This window comes from Plectropomus leopardus, chromosome 5 (genome assembly GCF_008729295.1).
Source record: "Plectropomus leopardus isolate mb chromosome 5, YSFRI_Pleo_2.0, whole genome shotgun sequence".
In the NCBI taxonomy this organism is placed as follows: Eukaryota; Metazoa; Chordata; class Actinopteri; order Perciformes; family Serranidae; genus Plectropomus; species Plectropomus leopardus.
Window position 1 is genome coordinate 33,711,432 of NC_056467.1, and position 20,510 is coordinate 33,731,941.

Genomic DNA, 20,510 nt, shown 5'->3' on the forward strand with positions numbered 1-20,510 from the left:
AACAAAAGACGAGGAAAGATGTAGAATGCTCAAAATACACCTATTTGGAACATTTCCCTGTTAAACCGGAGATTTAGAATATAAATGTAAGATTTCGACTTGTTTTCTCTGAAGCTCTACCCACTGATATAGATCCTTTTGGCTTCACTTAACCTCCTGTTTTACTCTGGTTGGTGATGGATGTGACCAGTGGAGGCTTAACAGCTGTCAGCCACTATTAGAGGCATGTTCTTCCATAACGATAGTGTGTAAAACCTCCTTTCTGTACCATTCTGATAAACCGGTTGACCGCTTATAGAGAGAGATGTAATCAGATTGTAACATTTAGCCTGGCGTTGAACCTCCTCAGGTTGTGGAGGGAACAGAGCCATTGTCCATGGTGTCTGTGTGGTGTCTGTGTAGTGAGTCCAGGTCAGGTCCTCACTGATGTTAACCCTGAGGAACCTGAAGTTGCTGATTCTGTCCACCATTGTCCCATTGACTGAGATGGGTGTGTGTCCTTCTCTCTGTTGCCTCCTGTAGTCCACAATCGCTTAGCTTGTTTTGCTTACATCGAGATGGAGGTTGTTGTCCTGGCACCAAGTTGTCAGAACTCTGACTTCCTCTCATCATCACCAGTAATGGTTGTGTAGTCAGCAAACTCAAGGAGTTCCAGCACTCCTCTGATGTAATCTTAAATATGGCCACAAGATGGAGACCTCTTGATAATATCATCAAGCTTGTTAATATAACCTCTTTTGCTGAAATAATGCTATATAAATAAAATAATAATAATAATAATTATAATGGAAATGCACAAATATAAATAAATAAATAAAAGAATTGTCAAAAGGCATACATACTATAAACACAGCATGACATAAATGTTCTTATCTTTGCAAGCCTCATGTTTTAAAGACATTATTTTCCGTTCAAACATGTTTTGATTGGGTCAGTGTTAAAAACTTCAACACTCTTCCCATGGCTAAAATATCATATTCAGAAAACTGACTTCTTTAAAGTCAGTCTTGAAAAATCGTTAGAAGATTGTCTGCTCTTTGACTTAACAAATTAGCCACAACTCTTGGAAGGCTTCACTCACCTAGTATCACCTTTCATGTACAAGCTGTCACAGAAACACACAAACTTCACATACATCCTGTGAGATCTAAACACACCAAAGTCCTTAATCAGTCTCTTTGTAAACATCCACAGACCGCGGTTAAGAGGACACACTCTCACTTTACCCATGAACACACACATTGAACACTGTGATGTGGCGACTCCTGCGCTGCTAAGAGATTTTTTTTTGCAGTTCTTGTAATGGTGCAGAGGATTGACGCTGTCTGAGCCACACTACACACGCCCAGTGAAAATCTAAGCTCGGTCAGGCTCCTCTTTCACTTTGATTTGAACACCAGTTCTGATTCACACAGCACAGCCTGACTTGTTATCACACCTCATTCCTTCTTCATTGTTTTTCTTTCAGTTTTGAAAGTTTATGGGATGTTTCTGGGTTGTGTTTTTTCGCAGGGTTTTAAGTAAGCACTGAAGGTGCCTTGGTCTCTGGCTGTTGAGTGGTTTTGAAGTGTTTGTGACAGTTGCTAAGCCAACACCCTCTGTAATGGCCTGGCAGAGTAGGAGCATACACGTGTACACACACACACTTTGACACTCTGGTGAGATGGGGACTCCTGCTTGGTTGTATGGATGCTGACAGAGCTTTTTAGTTGATGTAGATTAGTGTCGCCTCACCCTGGAGAGGTGTCATCCACCCCAGCCTGATAAGAGGCAGACTGTGGTAGACTAATGGCCTGTATGCAAACATGTTGAGATGAAATGACCTGCTTGAAGAAAATTGTCTGCAGTAAGTGTCAGTGGATGTGCTGGCAATCTGGAGCTGTATCTCAAAATGTTGTATGTCCACCATCCTGTCCTAGATGTGTTGATGTGTTAACACGTGACTTTAGATAGGAAGTTTCTGTAATACAAACACTGAAGTACAAGTTTTATGCTAGCAGTGTGTTTGTAGGATTTCCTGTCCACGTCCAAGCAAAGTCCTCCATTGTTTTGTTTAATTTAAATTTTGACAAAACTTATTGCAGATCTAAAATTGATTAGATGTAGTTCAGGCCTGTGCGGTTGGCAGCACGCATGTCACATTTGGCCCAGAAAGAACCTTTTTGTGGCTCAGCTAGGGATGGGTAACAAAAGCTGGTATTAAACAGCCTTTGGGGCTAAATTATTAAAGATCACAGAATTGATAAGCTTGGATGTTATTGGTTCTTTTATGCAAAGCTTTAAAAGTTTTGGTTCCACTGTTTTTGCCACTTGTTGTGGTTCTGTGAATTGATAGCTCTTTTTTATCCTGTTTCGGCACTTCTTATCTGCCTGTCAGATATGTGACCAAAACTATGTTGTGTTTTTAGTTTAAAAGTGAATTATAAACATTGCCATTTTTCATTAATTTGAATTTGTTAAAAAAATTTGATGAACAAGAGCTAAAAAAATAAATAAATAAAAAAGGTTGTGACCAGGCCTGCGACCTGACTCCAGATAAGCGGAAAAAAATGGATGGATGGATGGATGGTGATTAGGCTGCTCGCCACTGAAAATGTCTGGCCCATCAACATTTCCTGGTTTTAGAAGTTGTAATTTAATAGCCCTCATGTAGTTTGAAGACTGGACACGATCTTTGCAAAGTTCAGGCTTATGTAAATAATAATAATAATAATGATGATAATAATAATAATAATAATTTGTTCACAATGTTGATGTGAAGGCAACACAGTATGAGAGATATAATTTGTATAGATAGGCCTTTAATAATTACAATATAAACATGTCAAATACAATTATGTACTGTGTTGTAAAACTTAATTTAAATACCATAGAACGCGCAACACTAAGAACTGGGTATTCAGAGCATTAATACAGCAGCAAAACACAATTTTCTCTGTAAAGACATAGTTGAACAATAACGGTACTGTTGTCCCAGCTTCTCTTCTCTCGTTGTTGTGGTACACAGTCCGGCTGTACGTGGATGTTCATGTGAGTTTCTGTGTGTATTCCACTGGCTCACTAATCTCCGCCACTCTGCATTCTGCTCAAACAACCGTTTCCCTGACCTGTTCCCCCCCTGGTTAATACAGTCACCTGTGTCAGCACTGTTGCCATGGTCAATTTATGCTGTTAGCACCATTATTTGCTCGTAACCTGCTCAGCCACATCTATGTTGGAAACAATCCTGGCTCAGACTCTGAGTCGTAGATATGCTCTCATGTGTAACAGACATTTAAAGCTCAGTGAACTGTGCTGTGTGCTCTATATTGTCCACAAGGGGGCGTTCTTAGTTTTATGTAATTGTATGGGCGCACTTGGTTCTTCAGTTGTATGCATGCTTTGAGGAGAGATAACTGCAGTTCTCTGTAGGTGAGTAAGTCCATTAGATTTTTTTTTAATGGACTTACTGACCTACAGACCTACCTTTTTTCACAATTGAATAGCAGTTTTCATATTTGAATTGAGATGAACTGAGATTTTATATTTACTTTTAGAATCTACATCCAAATTGAAAACATTTATTACAGCCCTGCATTTTACACATAAAAAAAGTAAGTCTGTTGCTGGCCCTGTCAAAGACCCTTTAACTGACCTACACCAGGCCCTCTTCAAAAAATACATGCCACCTGCCTAACAATGCCTCTGGAGAAAATCCTGGATCCATTAGTACATCTATTGGAAATATATTAGTTAATCTGGCTACAGAGTTTCATAACCAGTAAATTATTTCACTTGTTGTGATAGACAAGATGCGCTCTACACAGCTGATGCCTACTTGAATTTATCTGTATCTTTCAACAGGTCAACTGACTGTAAGTGGAAAAGTTTCATAATTCATTTTTAGATCCTGAGATACCTCAAAAGTTAATTTTCATTTGTTTTGCAGTTCAGCATCAGAAATAGTGCTGGCTAAGTCCAGGCTACCCTTATGGTTTTAGTGCAGCGTGTTATGGAAGCCCATGAACAGGCACCTGTTACTGTTCGATCCCTGAAGCACCTGCTCCCTCCAAACCTCCAATATGTCCAGGTCTGTGTTAGTGAGCTGACTTGCGAGTGAATATGCCCCAGATATCTGTTCACAGCTTATGGTATTACATTTGAGAGATTAAAACAGAAGAGCAGACACTGTGATTCCACAAAAACATCCGAGCCACAAATGAAATGAATATAATGAATAACTGTGTGCAGAGAAAACAACTTTGAAAAAGCAATTTGGCATATTACATACGCCGGGCCACTAATGTAATGGTGGGGATGTTGTTGTTGCAGTGGATGTCACTCAGAGCCGTGTAAGGCGAGGATGAGCGGCAGGGTAATGCACAATAACCCAGCGCATTAACCTCCAGCCCTCCCCTCCTCTCATTTTAATCCAGCAAATTCTATTATTCCCCCTCGCAGGTCCATTTGCCTGTACAGGAATCCTACCCTGCTGCCAACCTCCTTTTATTCCTACTATCAGTGCTCCTATAACATGCCAGTGTCTCCAGTGTTAATCTACCACCGCTGGGTCTCAAGCACTTTGAATAAAAACAGCTCCAAAGCCGCCACTTTGAAAAGGCTACTAATTGCACAAAAGAGCAATCATCCCCTCAGATGGGCTTAAAGACTTCCAACAACCAGATTAAAGCACTAGGGAAGTGATAATGCAGGTTTCACTGTAATTTAACGCATAAAAGAACAAAAGTGGGGCATTCTGTGTTTAGAACAATGTGCCATTACACATGCTAGACACTGCCAAGAGCCCAGCAGGCCACTGACATGATATACTGTCATCACATATGAACAAATGGAGTCTAAACCAGCGTGGAAGACACAACTACATATCCAGCTTGTATTTCCTCTGTAAAAACAAGACATGCACAAAACCTTAAAATTCTATCTGAGGGCAACCTTTAGTGTTTATCCCAAAATTTAATTTCAAGTTTTTGCAAATGTGCAGGTGTGTACCTGTTTGATTAGTGAAGCGGGTTGAAAGTCCTTGCATTGATCTTCAACTGTAAAACAATCAAACACTTGAGTCAGGGATGTTTATTTATATAGCACCCTTCAGACACAAGGCAATTCAAAGTGCTTTACAGGGGCACAGAAAATACATTAATAAGAATGAGAAGACATTAAAAACATGTTCACACACAGCAAGAGAGATATGGTCTAAAACACCAAATCTGATTCAGGATTTTAATTGATTTTTTTTCTTTCTTTAAAACAAACTACAAATGACAAAGAAATTACTCAAAACAAGTTTGCTTTTGATTTTTAGTTGAAAAAACTAAAGGCAAACTGAATTTCCCTTCTGTTTATATAATAAACTGAATGTCCCTCTTGGGGTGAAAGTGGATGCTGCAAACTTCTCCTTAACACTGAACGATGCAGAAATTTCACAAAACATATTTACATGAATTCATTTGTGTCATATCTTTAGCAATATGCAACAGCATAACTTCTACAACTGCAAACAGCCCACCATCACTCCAAGTTACAGAATGGGGGAAATCAAAGCATGGAGTTGGGCTGGGGCACCAGGCCCCCAAATCACTAAATCTGCCCCTGATAACAAGGAGAGCAGCCGAGAGCAGCTGGATGAGAGGTCTGTCACTGCTCTGCTCTCAATCTGCTCTGATGGATCTATCGATCAGCTGTGTGATCAGCCAGGTTTGATGTTTGTTTTTATTAGGCCCACTTTTTGTCAGTCTTTGAAAATAGTAAAAAAGTTACTTTGGTTCGGACAGGAATGTGTAGCACGAGCTGTGCTCTAGTATCCAAATGTGCACACACACCTGGTGCACAGTCTGTATTCAGGCATGTTTCTTTTTCAGTATTTACTCTGTAACCAGCTGCTGTTGAATGTTCTGTCAGGCGGACATGACCCCTGGTCCTCCGTGGAGATTAGGCGCGTGGTCATGGGCTCTAATTGGGAGAAATACGGTAAAGATTGGACGCCGAGAGGACACTGGGAGAGGGAAGGGAAAAATGGGGGTGTCCTGGGAAAATTGGGAGGGTTGGCAAGTTTGCTACTACCTCCTAAGAAGAAGAAATACAGTGTACTCTGCCGTCCTACGCAAACCTCGCTAAGGTTTAGTGCCTGGCGGGGGGTCTCTTGTCTTGTTAACATTGTAGTGAACACTGCAGATTTGCAGCGGGTCCCTGTCCTGCCATAAAGGACACAGTGGGAAAATGCTTCCACTAATGTCGGCTGCTTTTTACTGGCTGTTTGTGGGCCGATGCAGTTTTGTGCATCTCAGAGTGAGACCCATTTTCCCATTCGGCTGTTGAAACAAGGTGTTCACGCTGCTGCCTTTAGTTGCAACAGCCTTTAAATAAACTTTCACTGGACTGTGGTTTGTTCAAGATCTGACGCCGCAAAACTGAAACCAGTTCCAAATGAATGACCAGACGGTGTCCTTTTTGGGAATGTATGGCAGAGGTGAAATTGAGATTTTCATTAGAAATCGCTCTGAACCACAAATTCAAATTAATTGACAATATGGTTTTATCACCCAGCCCTGGTAAGGACTCTTGCAGCAGCATTTTTGACAAGCTGCAGCTGTCTGATTGATTTATTCTGAGACCTGTAAAGACCGAACAAGTTTTTCTGCATCTTGTATAGAAAGAAATCCTTTAATCCTCCTTGTTTTTCAGGTGGTGGCTGATTTTCTGACTGTTTTTATGTGGCTGTTGAAATTTAGGTCAGAATCCATAAGTACACCAAGATTTCTGGCTTGATATGTAGGTTTTAAGTTCAAGGATTCAAGGTGAGCAGTAACTTTTAATCTTCCATGTTTGGGGCCAAATGCAATTATTTCAGTTTTTTCTGTGTTAAGCTGCAGAAAATTCTGGCGCATCCATCAATGATATGTTCAATGCACTTGTTCAGTAAATGTAAGGTACTGTAATCTTGTGTTGATACTGTTATGTAGAGCTGCGTGTTGTCAGCATAGGTATGGTAAGAAATGTTGTAAAATCCCATAATCTGAGCAAGAGGGCACAAGTAAATATTGAACAGAAGAGGCTCAAGAATGGACCCTTGAGGGACTCCACATGTGATTTTTGTATGCTCAGACACAAATTACCAATTGAAACAAAATAGTCCCCGTTTTGTAAATACAATACACCCACTCTTCTAGTCTGTGGACCAGTATCTTATGGTTGACTGTATCTCAGCACTGAGATCCAGCAACACCAAAACTGAAATTTTTGATGCATAACTATTAAGATGAATGTCATCTAAAACTTTGACAAGTGCAGTGTCAGTGCTGTAGTGCGACCGTCCAGAATGGAATGCATTAAAATAATGATTTTGTACCAAGAAAGTGTTAAGCCACTTTTTCAATAAACTTTCCTAGAAACGGCAGGTTTGGTATGGGCCTGTAGTTATTCATAACTGAGGCATCCAAAACTGCAGTTTTCAGGGCACATGGATAAAGGACTGACTTGTGAAGTATTAACTATTTCGTAAACATCTGATACTATGCAGTTAAAAACGTCTATGAAGAAACTTACAGGCAAAATGTCTAGACAACAGGTAGTTAGGTGGCGATTGTGAATAATATTGGTCAAGGTTGCATGGTCTAGGAGGTGAAAGTGCAAAATTTGCAAGATTGATCTTGTTAGGAGGCACAGCTGACATAACCATTTAGCTTGAACTGATGGAAATACAAACTGTTTGTCTTTTTTTGAGATTTTTTCAGAGTAAAAAGAAGCAAAATCATTGCAGTTTACCAACCAGAATAATTTTTAGTGGTTGTGCATGTTGGCCTGCCGGTTAATTTATGAATTCTTCAGTTTATTGCACTGTGCTCCAACCTGGACTAGTGGGAGCTAGCTAGCAGTAGTGCTCATTTGATGAGTACTGCAAGTAATGCTGTCTGCACCCACCACTTTTGCTGCAGAGATACCCCCTGGCTGTTTTATGTTTTTTTTAACATTCATCCATCTATCCATCCATTTTCATCCTCTCATCCATGGATGAGTATCTTAAAGCAATTTATGTTAACCTATGGTATTTGAATTTTCAGCGATACATTTTGTGACTAATATTGGACAACAATGATAACAAATTACTTTGAGTCACATATCAAGATGAGGAAATCAACTCTCCTGCTGATTCTGCTAATTGGTTGGCAGACGTTTTTAAATTTAAACGTCAGAAAACACATCAAGGGAAAAGTGGAAAAAATGAACTGCAGCTGCAGTCTGAACTGCATGGACAGGCAGGATCATCTCTGCCTCCATCTCAGCGTTGGAGGAGGCGTCAAAGCAAACGTGGAGGGTTCAAACATCAGTTAAAATCCTGTCCATATAAATAGCTATCAGGAACTGTAATGTGCTAATGTGTTTCACCAAGTCTTGATTAAATCCTGAAATATCGGATGGTGCATTTCAACCAGGTGACTCATCTTCCATCCATTTATCGATGATACAGATGAAAGAACTGCTTTATGGTGAATAAGAACTGGTGTGACAGTTATCCTATTCCTGCTCATCTGATCTTGAGCTACTGTCAGTCAAAAGCGGACAGCACTTTTCACAGTGGAGATTGCCATCAGTCATTATCACAGCAGTCTACATTCCACCACAAGCAAACACAGAGGCTGCCCTGTCCGATCTCTGCAAACAGCTGAACTCCTCACAGACTTGGTTATCCTGATGCTGTGGACATTGTTGCTGGAGACTTTAATGAAGCAGATCTTAAGAGTGTTCTGCCTGATTTCCAGCAACATACTGACTACTCCACAAGGGAATATAAACATTGGATCATGCTATAGAGCATTCAGATGCAGCAACAGAGCAGAATCCCCCGCCATGCCTGGCAAGAGCAACCATGTAGCCATCCTGTTGAGACCAAAGAACAACCCCGATGCCCAAAAGGCTGGGACGTTGTGCCAAATGTAATTAAAAACAGAATGTAGTGCAGTACAAAGACAAGGTATTTGATGTTTAAACTGACAAACTTCATTGTTGTTTTGTAAATATACACTCATTCTGAATTTGATGCCTACAACAGTTTCTGAAAAAGTTGCACAGGGGCATGATTACCACTGTGAGACATCACCCTTCTTTTCAGCGCCAAACCTTTTCAGTGGGAGTCAGGTTTGTACTGCAGGCAGGTCAGTCTAGTAGCTGCACTCTTACTAATGAAGCCACATTGTTGGAACACATGCAAAATGTGTCTCATTGTCTCGCTCAAATAAGCAGGGACGTCCCTGAAAAAGACATCCTCTGGATGGCAGCATATGTTGCTCCAAAACCTGTATGTACCTTTCAGCATTCATAGAACCTTTACAGATGTGAAAATCACTCATGATGCCAGAGGCACTAACACACACCCCATACCGTCATAGATGCTGGCAAGATTAGTTTTTGTCTTTTTGCCTTTATTGGACAGGTTGGCTTCAGAGTGAAAGTGAGAGAGAGAGGGGATGATATGCAGCTAAGGGCTGCGGGTTAGAATTCAACCTGTGGCTGCTGTGGCAAGGACAAAACCTTTGCACATGAGGTGCCCATTCTACCTAGTGAGCAACTGGGCACCAGGGCTTTTGATCTTTCTGGATGGTCCTTTTTCTCTTTAGCCTGGAGGACATGACATCCATGATTTCCAAAAACAATTTGAAATGTGGACTTGTTAGGCAAAAGCACACTTTTCCACTTTGTGTTAGTCCATCTCAGATGAGCTTGGTACAGAGAAGTCGGAGATCTCTCAGGATGTTGCTGGTATGTGGCTTTCACTTTGCATGGTAAAGTCTTAACTTGCATTTGTAGATGCGGCAGTGAACTGTGTTTACTGACAGAAGTTTTTTCAAAGTGTTCCTGAGCTCAAAATAATACCTTTTGTATAATCATTTTGGTTTTCATGCAGTGCAACCTGAGGGGTCAAAGGTAATGGGCATTCAATGTTGGTTTTCAGCCCTGCCCCTTATAGCAGAGACTTCTCTGGTCCCCTGAATCTTTTGATGCACATCAGCTTCATGCTTTGTTTGAAACTATGTTTAACTGCATCATTGCTTTAAAATAAATAAATTCAATTCAATTCAATTATGGACCGGAGATGGTGAAATCCATAAATTCTTTGCAACTGTGCAGGAGAAATGTTGTTGAACTATTTACCTATACAGTTTTTCACAACTGGTGAACCTTGTTCTCTTGCTTGTAAACAACTGAGCATTTTGAGGATGCCCCTTTCATAGCCTACTCAATAATGATACTTTTATTTGTTACCAGTTGACCTATTCACCTTTCAGATGTTCCAAACTGGTGTTTTTTTTTTAGCGTTTCACAACTTTCCAGGCTTTTGTTGGCCCTGCCCCAACCTTTTTGAAAAATGTTGCAGGCATCAAAATCAGAATGAGTTTATATATACAAAAAACAGACAGATGTATTAGTGTGAACATCAGATTTCTTTGCCCTGTATTCAATTGAAAATAGGTCAAAGGATTTGCACGTTTTACACAGCAGGTATGCATTTGTAAACGTATGTTTATGTATATACACTTTCACTCAGATAGATTATTTATATTAGAATATTTTTCTTACAGTATGTAAACAAATACACATTTGTGTTTGTGTTGTTCAGCAGGGATCCATAGGCTTATATTCTTCATGCTTATTTCATTTTGTTGAGTAAAAAAAAAAAGAAAAAGAGATGCATACCTATATAAACCAACTGAAGGTGGTATTTCCAGACATAAACTCAACATCAGACAGAAAAAGGCAGGAAACCATGCCTTTAATAAGTGACACCTGACTACAGTAGGCCATGTGGCCACCAGTAGCCTATACAACATCTCCGGATTACCTAATGCCTGAATATGTAGTGTAGGCTTAACTTTTAGTTTAATGTTGGTCTGTATCATGGAGAGGTATATGTCCCTTTTCTTAAATCTATCAGATATGTGAACTTCTACATTATTTTTAATTTAAATAATTTCTTTCAGTTGGCAGGAGAAGCCCAAGAGCTGTTCTCAGTGCGCCATGGTCCTGTACGAGCTGCTCACATTCTGCCAGCCCCTCATATCAGTAAGTATCTTCATTACCTTACCTAATTAGGAAACAAAAACCTCCAAAGTAAATACTACACATTCTAATACTATTTGCTGCCCTGATCAGTATATATAGTTTTTTTGTAACTTTTAACTAATTTCTTGCAAATTTTTGCGCCATTTCTTGTTTAGTTGCGCATTGCCTTGTTTCCATGTTTTTGAAAGAAATCCAGCCAGTATTCTCAGATTTCAAAGGGTTACACACTTTCAGATACTGTGTAAGTCCTCTTTTCAGGATGATTTCTGTTCAGGAAAAACAAACAAAACACTACATCTGATTTTTATCATTTAAGGTCAACACTTGAAATAACATTTTGTGTGGCAGATCCTAATACAGTTTTGGGTTTTGGGCATTTTAAGTGCTGTTACACCATTGAAATTATAGAGAGCTTCATACTGCCTCCTCCTTCTGTTAAAGTCAGTCTACACTCAGTGTTGGCCAGCTCTCAGTCAGCGGCGGCGAGATAAGTCAGCAGAGCTCTTCTGGAGACCACTCACTGTGCCTTCACTGTTCCTTTAGCAATCTTAAATCCATCTCTTTAGGAGTCCGTAATATTTTGTGAGGTAAACATACATTTTGTGGATGCTATTTTTGTTCCCCAGTTTACACTTGTTAACTCTAAACTATACCATATCTTTTCCTCAAATTATTTTTCCTCTTACTGTATCTGGTGCTTTCCCTAAGCCTTTTTAGATTGCCATTATAAGTTCCTCAAACTTTTAGACGTCAGTCAGTCTTCAAACAGTGGGAGCTTCTTTGTGGCTTCTGTTTTACAGCAGAAATTCAACAGTTATGCAGGAAGACATCTCAAATAGAGGCACCAGTTCATCTATCAATAAATGATGATGTAATGCTGCCAGATGACATGCTGCGTAGTAAAGTATTTCTGGAAAAGTAGGATATCAACGAACATATGCAGAATTTGACAAGAAAGGATGAAGAAATGTGGGTGCGTAAAATATAAGCTTGTAACAGATCATCACTTATTAATCCCTGGAATGCATTGGCTATAAGAAATTGATGATATGTAACAGAATAGGAGTGTTTGGAATGGATGCCTTCTGTATGTGATTGGCTGCTGTCTCATTCTCTTCCACTCTCAGGCCACGGTCACAGAAAGATAGCTTTCTAGCTAGTTTTAATTAGCTTGCTAATAGATACTGCAAAATATCATGTCATTGGTACATTTTCCACTTTCTTACATTCCATGTCTGTCTCTTGACCCACTGTCAGCCAGGCAGCATCTGTCATGTGGGGCAGTGTGTATTTTCATGGCCAAAATCATACAATATCGGCTGGTTGGAGACAGCACCGATCAATGTCTTCTCCACACATACTTCAATGATGTTGGTTGCAAAGATGCAAATTTGTTTAGGCTAGTATTCACCTATTTTAATTTTGCTCATGTGCCCCTAAGCGTCTCCTTTACAATCATATCACTGGCTGCCACCACCTAATAAAAAAAGTGAGTGGAAATTATGGAAATAAAAAAAAAAAAGTCAAAATAGAAGAAATAAAGAAGAGGTTATACGTTATTCTACCCTCTATCACAATATTTACTCTCAGGTGAGGTGGTAAAGTTTGTGTAGATAAAGAGAAAATGTGTCAGTGGGCACTGGGGGGGGGGGGGGGGGGGGGTTTAGGCCAATCCCAGCTGTCATCGGGCGGAAGGCAGCGTTCATTCTAGACAGGTTGCCGACACATATAGACAGACAACCTTTCACACTCACAGTCACACCTAAGGGCAATTTAGAGTCACCAATCAACCTGAGCTGCATGTCTTTGGACTGTGGGAGGAAGCCGGAGACTCCGGAGAGAACCCACGCAGACACAGGGAGAAGGTGCAAAATTTGCATAGAAGGGCCTCAATTGACAAAGTTGGAAAACAAGTTATAATTGATATATATTTTCATTTTAATACATTTTAAAAATAATTTTACCAGCTTTGAAAATTGCTAAATTTGGATAAAAATTTGACTCTTGACCATTATTACTGTATTATTATTGTATTTATAGTTTGCATATCCTTTACTTATTGGACATAACTTGGTTGACAGTGTATTTTGTATCTTTAGAAAAACTATCTTTATATAAACCCTTAGTGAATCTGGAAAAATTGTGCTGGCCTGCTTAAATTGTGCCATCTAGCAGTGCAGAAAGTAGTGCAGAAAGTGAAGAGTGGAGTGAACTGTACAGGTGAACAACCTGTACAGCTGTCCAGCAGCTGGCACCAGGCTCTGCCTCTGCGCTGCTGGTAGCCAGTGTGTAGGGCAGCACAGCAGGTTACCTAGCTGTGTCGCACGCTGGCTGGAAGTCAACAGTTGTAGTATGATGACAATGTTCCTTTTTATTTTCTCTAGCAATTGGGTAATTCGTGTAGGTGGGGGGCATCCTAAGTTTTTTGAATGGGGGCCAGATAAGATAATGTGAAAAAACTTAGAGCCACTTGTTCTTGACTTCGAAAATCACATACAGAGATAACACAACTGTGATGCAATTTGCTGTTGATGCTGTTGTAATTGTAATTTTGTCCTGGTTCCTTAATCTTTTTATTTAAGACTGCAAAAACTGACATGCTTTGTGCATTTTGTAATTCTGTACAGTAGTTGAAAATGATTTGATTTCTTCTAGTTTCACAATTTAACATCATGATGATAGTTGCTCGCCATAGAAAAAAATGAAAATTCATGAGAATTGATAAAATGTCCAGTAAAGATCCCCAAGTCTTAACGTCAGAAAAAAAAATTTTCAGCCTACTTTTTAAAGAAACGATGCACACCAAGTTGTGTAAATATGTATATGTTAACATTTCTGCTTCCCCAACTGTTGATCTTAATCCTGTTCCCACTTTTTATTATCATATTAATTGGTGTCTCAACAACATTGGACCATTTCATTTAATTCATAATGATAATATAATGAAATAATTAACTATTCTAAGTGATGACAAAGAAATGTTTCGCAGGTGTCTTTTTCAGATGCTGGAAAGTTGAATGCAGTGTGAATACTAGTGTTCATGTCCTCAAAACAGTTTGGTGTTTCCACTGATTAGATCCTTTCCATACATGAAGTTTAAATTTGATCTCTGCAGGTGTCAATCAGTACTTAGAAAGCTGCTATACAGTCTCTCTGGTTTGCGGGTTTTTTTCTCTGTGAGAAAATCGTCTTTTTGTTCTCCATCCATGTTCCGGTCTTTTGGCAGATTTCACGGACACACAATGGCAGCATTTGAAGAGCGCTGGAAGTGGATGAAAGCTAACCACAGTAATAAGAAGCAGCAGATAGCCCCAACACATGAGGGGAGCAATTCTCTCAGCAGAAAATAAATATGAATTGTACTGCTTGGGGGAAGGACACTGATTACAATCTGCCAGGGCGCAAACAGTGTTGCACTGTGGGTAGCCATTAAAAGGCCAATTGTCTGGGATGAGAGGCCATGGGTAGGCGGATTTAGAAAGACCCCAAAATAGGTGTTGATTATAATAAGGCAAGGTTCCCCTTTCCTGGAACAGAGAGTGAAATACTGGTTTTCCAAAGGCAGTAAGTGCGTTTATCCACATCCTCTCTGGAGTTTACAGCTGTGATCTTCTGTTGTGGTAGACAATGAGGCAACACTGTTCCCTTGATTGACAAGAATTAAGCCTTGAATGATGGTGGTATATATATACAGTATATTTATATATATATAATGATAACTACTGTTGGTGTTTGAGCCCTTTTTCAGTGGAGCACAGTTTGTATGTCCTCACAATTAAGCTATATTTGGATAGCTCCCATACTAGTCACATCAAGCCAAGTCAACTTTATTTATATAGCACGTTTAAAATAACCAGGTTGACCAAAGTGCTTTACAGGGTAAAAAGGCAAATAGAATACATCACACAACCTAAAACAATATCAAAATTCTTAGCAATATCAACAAAAAAAGTAAAATATTTTGGGATAAAAACATTTTCATCTTAAACGAAGGCCAGGGAGAAAAGATGTGTCATCAACAAAGAAGACTGTACTATACATACTATAGAAATAACTCCATGAAGTTTAGAAGGAAGTTTGAGTCAATGTTATAGTTACAGTTACAGTATTATCTGAACTTGCAATCATCCTGTCTGTTACATTAAATTATGCAAACGTCCACACCTAAGTCAGCACTACCTGCTTCAATCATCATCCATTACCGTAGTAGTCAATTCAAAGTCTCTATTTATCAAATGGCATTTTTCCCAGAAATGTTATTTTAGTAAATTTGCCATTTCACTAAGTCTCTGACAGTCATATTTAATTAAATGCCAGTGTGATGTCGGATGAGATAAACATTAAAGAAGAAAGGACCCTATCTGGTGTGTTAAAGGCTGGTAGGAAAGACACATTTGCTCTCATGCCATACCACAGGAACTCAGGCTGATTACTGACAAGCCTGAAATTACAGTCCTCTAAAGGGTAATCTAAGTTCCTCCATCCACTCAATCCCCTCATCCTCCGTCGGTCTTCAAGAGATAATCAGGGAAAATACTGGATCAGTTGCTTAATGCAACATGTTTTCTCCTCATCTAAAAAAAATATGCCTGCTGGGTATTACCATGCCAAGTTATTCCACTCTGAAACTCCCAAACAAACAAGCAGATTGTGCAACATTCACAAGATTTCTCCAGCTCATTTTAGTTGTGTCATTTTAAAAAAAAATAATTTCCCCCCAGCTTTTTCTTCCTTTGAAAAGTTCACACAGTGGAGGATCAGAAAAGATAGAACAACAAAGTCTTAACAGTAGGTCAGGTTTGCTAACTTGCAAAATATGGACTGATTTGGAAAAAATAAATCTTCCTACATCAAAAATGTTTTGTGACCATAATTGAATTACAGGGCAACAGTAGTAATGTAATCTGTGCGTTTCCTGTCATGGTAATAGGCTGCCTGTTGAATGAGGGTGGGCAGCACTTGAGGCCTCACATGCTTGTTTAAAGAATGTGCCTCTTTGTTGTGTGCACATTATTCTGTGTCTGATCTTTCTGTAACTCCTCTTCCTCCTCAGGTCCTCTGAAGACGGACATTTTTGCCGACAAGAGGCCTTTGTTGGGGGTGTGCAAGAGCACAGGGTCTTCTGGGTGAGTTCACGCATAATAATAAAGCTTACATTACTTACTGCCTTTCCCTACAGGATTTTAGGTGTTCCTAACTCTACAATACAGCTATTATAAATATCTAGTTAGGTGGAATGGGACCCCTGAATGGTTTGAGACCACTGCTGTATATCTTTATTGTAATGTGGCCAAATTACGTAAATCAAAAATAAAAATGACAGAAGGATTCCCCCAAAACATGTAGTAGTTCAACATATCTTTAGTTTATATGGATTATGTGACACACATGAATTGAAAACATAAAGAAGAACTTAAATGAAACCACAAGGGAGTCCACAGGTAATGAGTGTTGCAGAATAGGACAGATTGTGACAGAATTTAAGAGCAGGTATATTCAGGGTTAACTCTTGACATTTGAGCTCAAAGTATTAAAATTCTACACATTGTGCATAAATATACGTAGTAACTGGCCTATAAAAGTTGAAACCTGCTATTACAAGTGATTTTGCTATTGGCTGAACTTAATGGCAGGAGCCTGCTTTCATCACCGGTCGAACTACCTGTTGCTGCCATATCACCACCCTCTCACAAGCCATCTTCTTCGTGGGTGTGTGCAGGGGGCAGGGAGGTGCTGTGGTTCAAGAGGCAGCACAGCTTGGTGACTGGGCATGTCTTAGCCCCCCTCCTAGCCAGCTGTATGAAATAGAGAAATCTGACAGAACATCCAACAGCAGCTGGTTAGAGAGTAAATACTGAAAATGCACAAATGTAGTTATTGTTTTGTTTTTATGAAACGTGCCTGAATATAGACTGTGCGCCAGGTGTGTGTGCACATTTGGATACTAGAGCACAGCTCGTGCTACACATTCTTGTCCAAATCAAAGTAAGTGAGCCCGAGAGATTAATTTTACTATTTTCAAAGACTGACAAAAAGTGGGCCTAATAAAAACAAACATCACACCTGGCTGATCACACAGCTGATCGATAGATCCATCAGAGCAGATTGAGAGCAGAGCAGTGACAGACCTCTCATCCAGCTGCTCTCCTTGTTATCAGATGCGGATTTAGTGATTTGGGGCCTGGTGCCCCAGCCCAACTCCATGCTTTGATTTTCCCCATTCTCAAACTTGGAGTGATGGTGGGCTGTTTGCAGTTGTAGAAGAAGTTATGCTGTTTTCTAAACCATCAATGTAAGTTATATAGACTTGTGCAGGTGATGTAGAAACACTGAAAGCTGTTTCTGATACAGTTGCGCCGCATATTGCTAAAGATGTGATACAAATGAATTCATGTAAATATGTTGTGTGAAATTACTGCAGCCTTCAGAGTTAAAGCTTGCACTTTAACCCCAAAACCCAAAAGGGACATTCAGTTTACTATATTAACAGAAGGGATATTCAGTTTGCCTTTGTTTTTTACTGCTAGAATCAAAAGCAAAACTTGTTTTGAGTGATTTCTTTGTCATTTGTAGTTTGTTTTAAAGAAGGAAAAATAATCGATTAAAATCTTTAATTGGGTTTGGTGTGAAAAAATCTGAGATTTTATTCTTAAGCCATATTGCCCAGCTTTCGTCTGCAGTTGTTAAGGGCAGTGATAGTTGTTTTCTTAGGGACAGGAACTATGATTGTAGATTTGAAGAATTTGGGGACAGTGCATGTTGACAGGGAAAGGTTGAAGATGTTGCGAAATACCTCTGGCAGCTTATCTGCACAGGCACCAAGTACCCTCCCTTGAATTCAGCAGCCTTCCTGGGGTTGAGCAGTAACAGTAAGTGCCATGCTGTTAGCGGTAGGCATCAGTGCAGGCCTGGCCTCTTCCTCAGTTACCTCACGGCAGGCAAAGAATTCTTCAGCTAGCACTTTGCTGCTACTGCTGGTTGGTTTTTTAACTGCTCCGTTATTTAAACATTTTTTCCGTTTCCATCATGAAAAGTTGTGGATGGTACCTTTTGCAACCGTCCCCGTTTTTGGTCCCCCCTCTGATTTAGGTACAAACACACAGATCTGATACTAAAATGTGGAGCTAACAACACTGCAGTCTGTTGACTGGTCAGTAGAGAATCAACACTGTGTTCAGGGCTGAGCTGTGGCTGCTTTAACCACTGTTCATACCAGGACAAGTTTTTCATACATTAGTAAACTGTAAGTATAAAATGAAAGGATGTTTGCAGCCTCTAGCAGCAGATGGAGACTAAGAAATAAATAATTTCATTCATTGGGCCAACTGCCGGCAACTTTTATGGTGAAAGGTTTACTTGTAATGTTACTCAGTGCATGAGCTGACGATGTGAATCCATCAACACACCTTAAATTTTAACATGACAACTTTGACCACTCAGTCTCTTTTTATTGTCTCTCTTGGATGACAGAAACTTTGAGTAATAAGTGGATTTTCAAGCGTTTGAAAAATATATAATAATGGCACCGGGGTTATGTGATGTTATGTTATGAGATCTTCGTTCCTGTGTGTTTCAGCAGCACTAAACCCCTGCTGTTGCCTAACAAGGAGTCAGTGCACAAACCTGCAATTTATAAATATCCCATAGAGAGAGACTCACTTCAGTCTGCTCTTTTTTGTTCTGAAAATACTGCCTTGCAGCCCCGTTCTGTGGACAATAAATGGGGTGCAGACTTCACTCTGTATCAGCGGAAACAGCAAGTGCTGCTGAATGGAGCAGTGAGTGACAAAAACCCCGCCCACATGTAAGAGGTGGAAATTCTACACAGATCGGCGGTCTAGGTACATGTTTGTTAGTGTAACTTATGGTTCCAAAGGTAATATACTTAAAGCTTTTGATGGAAACACAGCTTTGGCTTCCTTTGTAGTTTGTTAGGTATTGGATACCTTGCCAAATGCACTGGGGGTCCCCTTTACAAAAGTGACCTTCATTCTTCTCATTGGCTGATTTTGCCTCCTTGATGCCTTTTTTGGTTTGGATCTGTCAACACTGTAGAAATCATCATTGCCAGATCTAAAAGCTAGGTCATGGTCTCTCAGCAGTGGTCTCTGATCCACAGTAATCCATGCTTTGTTGTTTGGGAAGCATCTGATCTTTTTGTCAATGTTGACATTGTCAATAGATTTCTGTATGTAGAACAGGACAGTAGATATATAGTCTATTATGTCCTGCTGTGAGAAAAGATCCCACTAAGTGCACTCAAAACAAACAAGCTTTGTTTTACACTAACACACAACAGTACAGAAAGGATTGAAATTTGATCAGACTTTTAGCCTTTACCCACCTATTAAAAATATGCAAGGATTGGCCCTGATACAAATCTTGGGATTTTCTTGTGACATCTCTGATAAAAACTGACATTTCTGCTAATTCTTAACAAACCAGTTTTAAAGGGACAGTTTACCCCAAAATCAGAGCATAACCTGCCATGGTCATGATATATCTCTGTTCTGGTTGAAAAAATAAAGCTCAGAAACTCTCATGTTGTATTTCTTAAGGGATAGTTCACTTCAACTGATAGATATACATTTTTCCCTTTTACCTGTTGTGCTCACTCTAAATGCAGAAGGAAGCGTACATCAGCTCATGGACAAAGGCTCATGCTTGTGACAGCACAAGATGTAAACATTAATTTCTTCTTCATCCTCTCCTGCGGCACACTAGAGGCCACAGTGACTCAATATGGCCTCTCAGGCCAGGATGTATTATTACAGAAGGGACGACCTGTCCCTGGCTGTTTAGTAGTGGATATATCTGCAATACAATACATAGGCACTTTGGACATAATGTCAAATGTGCTATTTTTTCACACTGTTGATAGTTTTTAGTTTTTTTGTTCGTTTTTTAAAAGAATGTCCAGATTGTACAAATGCCCCCTTAACAAAATGATCCAAAGCCAAGAGCTAAGACGTTTTAAACAACTCTCCATCTTAATGAAAGCAGTATTGGCGCATTTCATTATAATTAAGTCCAGTGCACTATCACTAATAATTACTAACTATTGGTGTACCTCAATAATAATAATAATAATAATAATAATAATAATAAATAATAATAATAATAATTACAGATGCACCGATTTATCAGCCTAACATCGGTATTTGTCCATATTCACTTTGTAGACTGCCATCAGATTATTGACAAATAAGATGACATTCACTGATGACAGTGGCTTATGTTTTTCTGTTGTGCAGGCTAAAAAGCAGGGCTCCAGTCTAACAGACAATAGAAAACTTGTTTGGGATGAACAGAGATCTTTCCCTGGGATGTCTTTGGGAGAAAGGATGCATTTAACTCACTGTCTGTGTCAGGGAACATGCTCTATTGTTTCCTAAAAAGGCCTTTGAAGCAGTTTTTTTTTTAAAGTTGTTTTCCCTGTGAAGGTAGGTTACATT

At 39.6% G+C, this 20,510-nt stretch overlaps 1 protein-coding gene across 1 annotated transcript in view; it reads left to right on the forward strand.

Moving 5' to 3' along the window:
* Positions 1-20,510, forward strand: part of bcas3 (BCAS3 microtubule associated cell migration factor) — a 273,341-nt gene that overhangs the window by 13,407 nt on the left and 239,424 nt on the right. The window contains 2 exon segments of the mRNA XM_042486205.1: positions 10,974-11,055; positions 16,109-16,181. Of these exon segments, the coding sequence (XP_042342139.1) occupies positions 10,974-11,055; positions 16,109-16,181 (155 nt within the window).